The following is a 12976-nucleotide window of genomic DNA, read 5'->3' as shown; positions in this document are numbered from 1 at the left end:
AGTGAAAATAAAGCTCTTTAATATGCTAAGAGCAAAATGTATAAAAACTTCATTATCAAATATGTTAAAAGTGAAATGTTTATACTTTTTCGTGTCTTGTACTGTTATTCTTGTTTTAGAGTTGTTTATTTCACTGGAGATAGAAGACTGATTACATCAATCTCTTCCTTGTTCACAGGTGTAAATTGTCCCTGGGCTGTCAGAAGGCATTCTTTTAAATATCCAATCATTGTTGTAGATTACTTATTTGTTTTCTGTGGAATGGCCTATAAATTGTCCTCGGGCAGTCAGAAGGCTTTAATGTAAATATTCAATCATTGTTGTAGGTTACTTATTTGTTTATAGTTGAATGGTCTGTAAATTGTATTAGGGTAGTCAGAAAGGTTTGTTTACAATATCCAAAACATATAGAATAATGGCATTTTTGTTTTTTATACTGACACTATCAGCAAGAATATCAAGCGAGCCCTCTAGGGGAAGCTGATATTTGAGCTGATGAAGTCAATATCAAAAAATAAAATGCCATTATTCTTTTTATCGGCAATTTGTCTTAACTGTATGTTTTTTTGGTTGAGAATATGAAGTTAAATGAAATACTTTTACACGTTCAAAATGTTGGGATAATTGTTCGGTTGTATGATTGAAGTCCCTTGCATTTCATTGATAAATTGACTTATATGGACTTGAGCACCTGACATTGCTGCACTGAAACATGACATCATTGCCTTATATTTCCGAGTATTTAGTCCTGTCCATGATCTTAAAAATATTAGGCAGAAAGATCAAAGGGAAAATGAACAAATTGCCGATTAATTGTGGTATGTCAGTTATTTGTTTACTGTGGAATGGTCAGTAAATTGTCCTTGGGCAGTCAGAAGGCTTTGTTATAAATATTCAATCATTGTTGTAGGTTACTTATTTGTTTACTGTGGAATGGTCTGTAAATTGACCTTGGGTAGTCAGAAGGCATTGTTATAAATATCCAATCATTGTTGTAGGTTACTTATGTGTTGACCACCAAAGGGATAGGAGGAAACGGGGTTGTCAACGCTACCACATGACCACCAAGGGGATAGGAGGAAAGGGGTTGTCAACGCTACCACATGACCACCAAGGGGATAGGAGGAAAGGGGTTGTCAACACTTCCACATGACCACCCAAGGGGTTGTCAACGCTACCACATGACCACCAAGGGGATAGGAGGAAAGGGGTTGTCAACGCTACCACATGACCACCAAGGGGATAGGAGGAAAGGGGTTGTCAACCCTACCACTTGACCACCAAGGGGATAGGAGGAAAGGGGTTGTCAACACTACCACATGACCACCAAGGGGACCACATGACCACAAAGGGGGCCACATGACCACCAAGGGGATAGGATGAAAGGGGTTGTCAAAGCTACCACATGACCACCAAGGGGATAGGAGAAAAGGGGTTGTCAACACTACCACATGACCACCAAGGGGATAGGAGGAAAGGGGTTGTCAATGCTACCACATGACCACCAAGGGGATAGGAGGAAAGGGGTTGTCAATGCTACCACATGACCACCAAGGGGATAGGAGGAAAGGGGTTGTCAATGCTACCACATGACCACCAAGGGGATAGGAGGAAAGGGGTTGTCAATGCTACCACATGACCACCAAGGGGATAGGAGGAAAGGGGTTGTCAACGCTACCACATGACCACCAAGGGGATAGGAGGAAAGGGGTTGTCAACGCTACCACATGACCACCAAGGGGATAGGAGGAAAGGGGTTGTCAACGCTACCACATGACCACCAAGGGGATAGGAGGAAAGGGGTTGTCAAAGCTACCACATGACCACCAAGGAGATAGGAGGAAAGGGGTTGTCAACGCTACCACATGACCACAAAGGGGATGACCACCAAGGGGATAGGAGGAAAGGGGTTATCAAGGCTACCACATGACCACCAAGGGGATAGTAGGAAAGGGGTTGTCAACACTACCACATGACCACCCAAGGGGTTGTCAACGCTACCACATGACCACCAAGGGGATAGGAGGAAAGGGGTTGTCAACGCTACCACATAACCACCAAGGGGATAGTAGGAAAGGGGTTGTCAACACTACCACATGACTACCAAGGGGATAGGAAGAAAGGGGTTGTCAACTCTACCACATGACCACCAAGGGGATAGTAGGAAAGGGGTTGTCAACACTACCACATGACCACCAAGGGGATAGGAAGAAAGGGGTTGTCAACTCTACCACATGACCACCAAGGGGATAGTAGGAAAGGGGTTGTCAACACTACCACATGACCACCAAGGGGATAGGAAGAAAGGGGTTGTCAACACTACCACATGACTACCAAGGGGATAGGAAGAAAGGGGTTGTCAACTCTACCACATGACCACCAAGGGGATAGTAGGAAAGGGGTTGTCAACACTACCACATGACCACCAAGGGGATAGGAGGAAAGGGGTTGTCAATGCTACCACATGACAACCAAGGGGATAGTAGGAAAGGGGTTGTCAACGCTACCACATGACCACCAAGGGGATGACCACCAAGGGGATAGGAGGAAAGGGGTTATCAAGGCTACCACATGACCACCAAGGGGATAGTAGGAAAGGGGTTGTCAACGCTACCACATGACCACCAAGGGGATAGGAAGAAAGGGGTTGTCAACGCTACCACATGACCACCGAGGGGATAGTAGGAAAGGGGTTGTCAACACTACCACATGACCACCAAGGGGATAGTAGGAAAGGGGTTGTCAATGCTACCACATGACCACCAAGGGGATAGGAGGAAAGGGGTTGTCAACGCTACCACATGACCACCAAGGGGATGACAACCAAGGGGATAGGAGGAAAGGGGTTGTCAAAGCTACCACATGACCACCAAGGGGATAGGAGGAAAGGGGTTGTCAACGCTACCACATGACCACCAAGGGGATGACCACCAAGGGGATAGGAGGAAAGGGGTTATCAAGGCTACCACATGACCACCAAGGGGATAGTAGGAAAGGGGTTGTCAACGCTACCACATGACCACCAAGGGGATAGGAGGAAAGGGGTTGTCAACGCTACCACATAACCACCAAGGGGATAGTAGGAAAGGGGTTGTCAACACTACCACATGACCACCAAGGGGATAGGAAGAAAGGGGTTGTCAACTCTACCACATGACCACCAAGGGGATAGTAGGAAAGGGGTTGTCAACACTACCACATGACCACCAAGGGGATAGGAAGAAAGGGGTTGTCAACGCTACCACATGACCACCAAGGGGATTGGAGGAAAGGGGTTGTCAACGCTACCACATGACAACCAAGGGGATAGTAGGAAAGGGGTTGTCAACGCTACCACATGACCACCAAGGGGATAGGAAGAAAGGGGTTGTCAACGCTACCACATGACCACCGAGGGGATAGTAGGAAAGGGGTTGTCAACACTACCACATGACCACCAAGGGGATAGTAGGAAAGGGGTTGTCAATGCTACCACATGACCACCAAGGGGATAGGAAGAAAGGGGTTGTCAACTCTACCACATGACAACCAGGGGGATAGGAGGAAAGGGGTTGTCAGTGCTACCACATGACCACCAAGGGGACAGGAGGAAAGGGGTTGTCAACACTACCACATGACCACCAAGGGGATAAGAGGAAAGGGGTTGTCAAGGCTACCACATGACCACCAAGGGGATAGGAGGAAAGGGGTTGTCAACACTACCACATGACCACCAAGGGGATAGGAGGAAAGGGGTTGTCAACGCTACCACATGACCACCAAGGGGATAGGAGGAAAGGGGTTGTCAACGCTACCACATGACCACCAAGGGGATGACCACCAAGGGGATAGGAGGAAAGGGGTTGTCAAGGCTACCACATGACCACCAAGGGGTTAGGAGGAAAGGGGTTGTCAAGGCTACCACATGACCACCAAGGGGATAGGAGGAAAGGGGTTGTCAACACTACCACATGACCACCAAGGGGATAGGAGGAAAGGGGTTGTCAACGCTACCACATGACCACCAAGGGGATAGGAGGAAAGGGGTTGTCAACACTACCACATGACCACCAAGGGGATAGGAGGAAAGGGGTTGTCAGTGCTACCATTTGAACCCCCTGGTTGACAGAATAAGCAATATATACAAGTAAATGGGGCGCAAATGGAAGTCTTTCCCAATTATCCTAGAAGACCAGACAACATTAACAGTTACAATATAACCCTGAACAATGTGAAACCCCTTTATCTTATAATTTATAAAAGACCATGCCATAACAAAATATGAAAGAATTATAAAGAAAAATAATGACCTGATTTAAGCTACTAACAAGAATAAATGAAAAGCATGTTTTGTAAGAAAAACTTGCTCCAGGAGGGGCAGCCTTTTACATGCAATAAGACCAGGCTGATTGGTTTTCTACCATCTTAGTAAATACTTTGATTTAGTAATACTAAATAAATAACAGATTCTTCAACTACGTTAGGACTTTTCCAGAAAAAAAAAACAATGGGGGAGGGAGTGGGTTAAAAGACACTTTTTTTAATGGCTATTACCCATACAATTGAATATTACTAAAGCATACATAACCACGGAATTTGAACTTCTGGACCTGCCACCACCCATACAAAAATGATTAAAAGTGCCTTTCAACCCCCATAATTTGAACTTCTGGACCTGCCACCACCCATATAAAAATGATTAAAAGTGCCTTTCAACCCCATATATTTTTTTTCTGGAATAGCCCTTATAGAATAAAATCTATTTGTATAGTAAGTCTTGTAAAATAATAATGGTTGTGTTATGAAGACCCAATTTCTGTAGACTTCTTTTTGTGAAGCTGTGTTGTTGTCTCATTGATATAAGCCTCAGATCTAAGTCTTTTATTAATGATAATAATGATATTTTTATTATGAGAGAGTAACTCATTTGGATTACAACAATTTTGAATAAGGCACTCTTAATACAATAATAATTACATTAATAACAATACAAATTCAATTATAATGATAAATAGATATGCAATACAATTTAAATTAGATAAACAATCATTCTATGTTATTAAAGTACAAATGTCTTAGCAATGTTAAAAAATGCATAGATTTTCACATGACAACTTCAGAAAGTATTACATGTACTTTGTAAATACTTTAATTGTCATTGTTAATTGTCATTGTTATGTTGAAATAATTAGTTATAAAACTGTTCTAAATATACCTTGACCTTGTTCTCTATTACATGACTAAATCCAATGTAGTATTAACTATCAGGAGGAGAAATTCTTTACGTGCTATGAACTTGAACCCTGCTTTTGACTAGACTGACATGCTAGTTCACAAGGTAACAGTCTGTAGCAAAACATGTCGCTCTACACAGACACATTATTCTCACTTTCAGCTGACCAGTCTTTGCTTTTACTCTGAAACTCCTCGTGGTTAAGGAAGAAAAGGCAAAAATGCGGAGGGGTTAAACATGTTTTGTGAGATCATAACCCTCCCCCTATACCTCTAGCCAATGTAGAATAAAGAAACACATAGCAATACGCATGGTAAAACTCAGTTAGTATATACTTTATGAACCTGTAATTCAGTGGTAGTTGTTTGTTGTTCAATAGTCGTTAGGTTACTGTATAGTTGACTAATATTCATCTCTTTAAAAGAAATGACGAACCATATTGTAAAAAAAAAAGTTTTATTGAATAGTCAGTCAATTAGAATCACGTAAGTATGTGAATGTGACATGGGATTTCAAACATAGAAGGAGTTTCATAATTGTTTTTTTTTTTTTGGGGGGGGGGGGGACTCCAGCTGTTTTACAAATCAAGTGTACCTCCTCCATTGCCGATCAAAAATAATCCTGATTGGGATCATTTATTGCTCTCTTATTTCTTTTCTTGTCTAGTTTTCAGGCATGTCCGTTTTTGTTTGTACAAATGGCATTTGACGTTGCTAAGCTAAAAGTCCATAAAATTCGCAATCAAACACACTTTCGCGGAAAAACGCACTTTAGTGTATTCAGGCATTGGACTTTAGCATATTCCATTGAATATCCCAGACCATCGCACTTTAGCATATCAAACCATCGCACTTTCGCGTAGACCATCGCACTTTAGAGTCCTACATATATAAATACATGTTAAGACAAATATTTTAAAATGATAAAATTTATGTATGCATATTATAACTTGTTATTATTTCATGTAAGGTGAAACTCAGTCTGTATTGGGTAAATCTGCCTCAACTACACTGTCAAATGCTTGTACAGTAAATTGTATAAACTATGTATCATATTAAAACCATGATAAGTCAATTTCTAGTTATTCCATGTATCTACAGTTTAAATCACTTTTATCCTCAATATCAGTTATGTTCTGTCAGTTATTCATTGTCACATTCAATATCAGTTATGTTCTGTCAGTTATTCATTGTCACATTCAATATCAGTTATGTTCTGTCAGTTATTCATTGTCACATTCAATATCAGTTATGTTCTGTCAGTTATTCATTGTCACATTCAATATCAGTTATGTTCTGTCAGTTATTCATTGTCACATTCAATATCAGTTATGTTCTGTCAGTTATTCATTGTCACATTCAATATTTGATTTGTCTTTATCTTTGTCATAGCCATTTTCACTCATCATCAAACAAATTGTTCTTTCTCCTGTTTCATGTTCCGAGTTTACTCTCATTTTACGTCTGTCGAGTAAAGAAACTATCTTAGATGACTTCCTTACGCTTATATTTTGTAAAATTTTGTATTCCCCACATAATGATTTCCAGAATTTTTTATAGCCTAACTGAACTTCTTTAATTCTTACTGCATAGATAATTGGGTCACAAATTGAGTTCACTAGTAGTAGAGAATACAAGTACTTGTTCGCCAAAATTAAAGCTTTGATCAAATTGGTGTCTTTCAACAAAGCTTGAGGATCGACTTGGATTTTAATAAGAAGTACTGTTTGGAGAGTGAATAATGGCATCCAACACACTGTAAATGTTCCAATTATCAAAAGTGTTGTTATCAAGGTTTTAGAATTGTGTTCTTTATTGAAGGTCAGTAAGGTCAGGCGTTTGTTCATCTTACGAACTTCACAATATATTCTTAGGTACATGAAAACAATACTAAGGAGACAGATAAATGTAAATGCTATAACCAGATAATCTCCATGGAAGTCGTTGTACATAATGTATTCACAATAGTTCAGTTTGCCTTCTTCAAAACTTCCTATGCCGGTGAAAAAATTAATAAAGGCACCAATAAATGCCACACTCCACATTGAAATGATGATAATAACACCATTACGCTTATTAAGGAGAAAAGCATATTGGTATGGTCTTATAATTGCCAAGTAATGATCTACAGCCATCATAAGCAGGTTCAACAGTGATATCAGGTGTGCCATTATGTTCAAAGAGCTGATAACCGCAAATGAACATGCAATTGAGATTCTTTCATCTGCAGTAGCTGTTAAAGGATTCAGGGGTTCATGGAAAATGTTTGAAATTTGGTGAGCGAAAACACTGATAACAATGAGAATATCTGAGATGGCAAGACTTATAATTAATTTGGAATGTGTCGTTAATCCATTTGGTATATTATATGTCCCACACACAGCAAAGAAATTAAGAATCAGAGCCACCATACTAAGAGTTATAGTGATAATAGTTTCAGGTTCAGAAGAAGTTGATTCTGTTGTCTTGTTTGTTTCAAATGAAAAATTCATACTTGACAAAAATTCTTCAAATCCTGTTATTTTTTCCCTTCCAAGAGTCTTTTCCAAAAATGAAATATTGAATTCCATGTCTATGGTATTGTAAAAGTTCACTTATAAAATTTGCAGTTTTTATTGATATGTTTGTCCCAAGTTGATGTTATTTTTTTTTGGCAGATATCTTATCCAAACTAAACAACTTAAATTATTGAAAACTTTTCATTTGTTGTTGCCAAATTTAGTTCCTTTTAACTACTGGTTTTTTTTTCTGTTTAGTTACTGTAAGTATATGACTTTCTCAATAAATCATATTAATCAATTCCTTCTTCAATGAATGCTCCATCAGAAATACTCCATATTAATTAGAGAAATGGTTGTTGATTTCACTAAACTGAAATTTATGGCAGTTCTTCTGAAGTTTCTTTCAAATTTCTGAAATTAGAATATGACAAATGAGCACTCTATTTGTATAACCTAGGATATCCTTTCACTCTATTTGTACAACCTAGGATATCCTCTTAAACAATAAATGAAGAATATTTTACTTTCATCAAAAAACATTTAAATTTTTAATTTTCCTTTAAATACTAATACCGGTTATTTTCTTATTAAGGATGTACACCTCTGAGGAGCCAAAAATTTCTAGAATTAAACTTTTTTTCTAAACCTGATTTTTGGGTTTATATGACTGTAAGAAAGTAATTGATGATGAAAAAATCATTAGGTGGTGCACTTCTTTTTTTGCTACGGCCATTTGAAAGTTCCCCATTTTTAATGATTTTCCAATTTTTCTTCAATTTTTACCCATTTTTTGGCTATTGTCATGAAAAAAATCACAGTTTCACAATTAAACTTTTTTTCATTCTTTCACTAAAGATGAAGTGGACCAATCTGATTAAATTTAACTTAAAAAAAAACTCTAGGTTGGTGTTTATATTAGAAATGTCTTCAACTTCCTACTTTATTTGGCCTTTTTAACTTTTTTTTATTCGAGCGTCACTGATGAGTCTTTTGTAGACGAAACTCGCGTCTGGCGCAAATACAAAATTTCAATCCTGGTATCTATGATGAGTTTATTTATATCAAATTTTGTTGCTTTTTCGTGTCAAATTGACCATGCTGTCAATTTTGTAAATTTGGAATTTTTCTCTTTTTATAGAAGAAAAAGCATATTATTTCAACTTCTGAGTTATAAATGATTAAAAAAATACATATTTAAGAATTTTGAAAAAAATTGGGATGTACATATTTTTGGTAAAATTCTTTTTTTTTGTGCCCCTCACTCATTTTCTCAACATTTTGGCTTATGACACTGACTGGATTGGTTATAAAATTTGAAAATTTTATTGCTGAAAAACTACTTATTGTAAGTACACAATTTTTCACAGAGTTTAGTTTGATTATGATATTTTTTAAATTCATTAATATTTTCCACTTGTATCACAAGTGACCCCCTATTTTTTCATATCATTAAAGCGAAAATATTAAAAGCACTAAAAAAAAACTCAACAAGTTCTAAATGCATATAAAAGTTTGTCAAATCCATAATTTTACCCAATAACTTATACTTTGCTCATTTTGCATTTAGTGCTATTAATACAAATTTACATGAAATTCACAATAATTATTTTTGGTAACTAAAACCTACTTTTTTATTTGTATTCCATAATATTCCATTATCTTATTCCAATTACAATGACACAACTACTGTTCACCAATGAGTTTGCAGTAATGTTTTATCATTTCTCTGCAATCAACATTTTCTATATATATTCATATTTTTAAGGGCAATCAATTTCTTGAGCAAAATGTGGCATCCAGAAAATTTTATAATGCGGAAACGTCACAATTTTTGATAGACTTGACTTTGTTGATCCAGACAGAAAACATTTTTGGTTAATATTCCATAATTTATTCTTCCCTCAGCAAAACAAGTTGATTAGCATTTATAGATCTCCTGTCCTAATTGATATTGACATTTGTTATTTATTTCATAGTATTCTCTCGTAAATTTTAATTTATTACGACACAAATTAATTAATTAGAAAATCTTCACACGATAAAATTCTATTTTTAAGCTCATGTTTAGGTGGAGGATTTTAAAGTTGTCATTTTGATTGGCAGCAGATAATTTTTCCTTTGTCTTTGTGCACTTTCCGTTATTTTTCTTGTATAATTCTCCAGTCATATCTTAAGGAAACAGCATAAGTATGTATATTGCTTGAAAAGTGAAAGTTCTTAAATACTTATATTTTTTTTAACATTCTCCTTTGGCATCAAATTTTATGATCTTTATGATTGCATGTTAAATTATAAACAAAATTAGAGTGTCTGCATACTATAGTAATTATAAGAGTTTAAGACGGTGCAAAAAGTTTCAGGCCTAATCTGCTAATATCTATACATTGACATAATGCCAATGTTGCTCTATATCAAACTTTAGCTCAATTACCACTTTCATTTCTGTGTCTTACACATAATAAAGTAAATTTCTCTTGTTTATTTTAGAAGCAGTTAATTTTACTTAAAGTAAGTACTGCATCAATTTAAATCTTATCTGTTAATGAACTATGAATTTGACTATTTTGAAAATTGAAGTAAATAGGAAGTATACATTTTGAATGAAAATGGTCTCTCAGGGAGACATATTTAGGATTCAAGCCCCCAATAGAAAAGGCAAATATGTCTGACAGATATACATTAGATAATTTCATAATCTGATATAACAGATCCTATAATTGTTAAAACTTTGAATCAGAAAGAAAATAATCGTTAAAACTTTGAATCAGACTAATGATGTCAATCAGACAATAATCGTTAAAACTTTAAATCAGACTAATGATGTCAATCAGAAATTAATAGTTAAAACTTTGAATCAGACTAATGATGTCAATCAGAAAAAAAAGACAGACAGTGTTCTGTTTCTTAAAACTGTTATTAGCAGTGCAGAAAATTATTTATTGGTAAATTGGATAACAGAAGTTGCTGTTTTAGTTGCAAGAAAAATTGTATTGCTAATAATGGTTATCCAAAAATTCTCGTGGCCCAGTGGTCTAAGTAGTCAAACTACTGTATCACTAGCCTGTCAACACTGAGGTTGTGAGTCCAAATCCAGCATGTGGCAGGTGCGCTCGACTCCAATTTTAATTGACTAGGATTGTCAGTTTTCCTACTGAAGGTTGGTGGTTCTATCTGGGCTTCCTCCACCAATAAAAACTGACCGCCATGAAATAACACAATAGTGCTGAAAGTGGCGTAGTATAAATACCAATCATTCAATCACTGTCACACTAATTTAATTATTGTCAATTGATTATTTCAATTGAACTATACTGTATGCCATAACTATTTAATGTAAATGTGTTTGTGCTAATAAATATTGCATATTGTCTATATGAAGACAAATGGTAATCACACGAAAAAGAAGACTACAAATATATGTGTATTGACAGTTAAACAATTATTAATGTCCATGAACAAAAAAGGATACATAACTAAAAATCAAAAATCAAAATTATACAGATTTTTTCAATAATATATGACAATCTGGAGTAAACATTAAATAATCAAATTTGAATTAAAATACTTACCTTTTTTGTTATGATGTAGAGTTTCTCACAGCAGTAATAATTTGCATTACCAAACTTTGTACCTGAGAAAAGAGACTGTTATTAATCAGTCAACTGTTTTTTTTTGGACTTCATTATTTATTCATTTATATGTATACATTATGTCCAAGTGATGAAGAATATTCATTTCCTGAGGGACAAATCTGGACATTAAATGTGTACTACATTATGTTTAAAATGACACCATGGAAAACAAACCATGGGATTATATATATATTGTAAAAATATAGGACCTTGCTTTCGTGCATAGGCCAACATTTGGACATACTGATGTATTTAGGGCTGTGAGCATCGTAAAATTTGGGTTTTATTTTTAAAGACATGGGAGATCTGCTGAAAGAGTTGTCTTGAATGATGCAAACTTGTAGCTATATAATGAAATTTTGTTTTCTTTGCTTTCATGTTAAATATTAATAAAAACAGTGTTCCTGGCTTTCCTGTCAGGCCCTGATCACCAAAAATGAGGCAGGTCTGCCAATTTTCAGTGTAGTGGTGTACCTGATATCCAACTTAAAGTTTGTGGTGGGTTTGTTCTTTTATTATGCTTTCTGGTATTTTATGTAGCTCCTGATCACAAATGTATATTGATATTTAGTATGGAACTGTGTATAACTGGCCTAGTCTGATTTATACCTATGGAAATAATTGATGGAACAAATTTGACTGCAAATACAGGATCACCAAATTTTCACTGGGACCACCAGATTTGTAGAATTGGTGGTCCAGTCACCACCTGTCTAAAAAAGATTTCAAGAACTGTATAAAAAATAGAAAGTTTATACTTTTTTTTTCTAATTCCCAAAAATTGTATTCAACAGAGATGCATGTGCAGATTATAAATGATGGCCAAGATAAACATGTTTTATAATTATTGAATATTGTTATATTGGATGTTTGAAAATTCTCCTATCTGATGGCATAAATTTGTCTTTATATTTGACAATCTGGAGTAAATATGATATATTTAAATTCAAATTCAAATACTTACCTTTTTTGTTATAATGTAGGGTTTCTCACAGCAGTAATAATTTGCATTACCAAACTTTGTACCTGAGAAAAGAGACTGCTATTAATCAGTCAACTAAGTTTTTAGTTGGACTTCATTATTTATTCATATATATGTATACATTATGTCCAAGTGATGAAGAATATTCATTTCCTGAGGAAAGAATCTGGACATTAAGTATTTACTACATTGTGTTTAAAGTGACACCATGGACATCAGACCATTTATTATTATACCCCCTACTTTATGAAGCAGGTGTTTTACAGAGAAGAGGGTCCATGTGAATGTGCCTTCATTCATTCTTCCCTACCCTTGTTACTCTTGTGCACTTCCTATTTGATATATTTATATCTGAATTTATTTGCTAATTTATTTAAGGTTTCCAACAGAAAAGCATGGACTTTGCATAGGATTGGGGTGTGGGTATCATTCTATGAGGTTTTCTCTCAGTACCTCTAGTTAAGTCTTATGTTAATTTTTAATTAGGTTCAAGACAGTAAAGTCATATTTTTTTATTGCTTTGACAACCAGAGTATGCAAATAAAGCAGCTTTGTAGTTCACCTCCATAAAATAAATTATACTGGCAAGGTATTAAATCTGCTCTAATAGGTTTGCTAATCAAATATTTCTGCAAACCTTATTATCTACA

The 12976-nt window shown here is 35.8% G+C and overlaps 2 protein-coding genes and 1 long non-coding RNA gene across 4 annotated transcripts in view; 2 read left to right on the top strand and 1 right to left on the bottom strand.

Annotated features, from left to right (window-relative positions):
- Window positions 1-12976, top strand: part of LOC127730543 (DNA mismatch repair protein Mlh1-like) — a 176397-nt gene that overhangs the window by 48836 nt on the left and 114585 nt on the right. The window lies entirely within an intron of this gene.
- Window positions 1-12976, top strand: part of LOC127730564 (uncharacterized) — a 41622-nt gene that overhangs the window by 9641 nt on the left and 19005 nt on the right. The gene's annotated exons all lie outside the window — the stretch shown is intronic.
- Window positions 5768-8108, bottom strand: LOC127730552 (melanocortin receptor 4-like). Its single transcript, XM_052238997.1, has one exon. It carries the CDS (start codon window positions 7779-7781, stop codon window positions 6555-6557), a length of 1227 nt encoding a protein of 408 aa, XP_052094957.1. The 5' UTR covers window positions 7782-8108; the 3' UTR covers window positions 5768-6554.

The sequence above is a fragment of the Mytilus californianus genome, unplaced genomic scaffold (assembly GCF_021869535.1).
Source record: "Mytilus californianus isolate M0D057914Y unplaced genomic scaffold, xbMytCali1.0.p SCAF_2, whole genome shotgun sequence".
NCBI classification, from domain to species: domain Eukaryota; kingdom Metazoa; phylum Mollusca; class Bivalvia; order Mytilida; family Mytilidae; genus Mytilus; species Mytilus californianus.
This window is presented reverse-complemented; position numbering and strand designations above follow the sequence as displayed.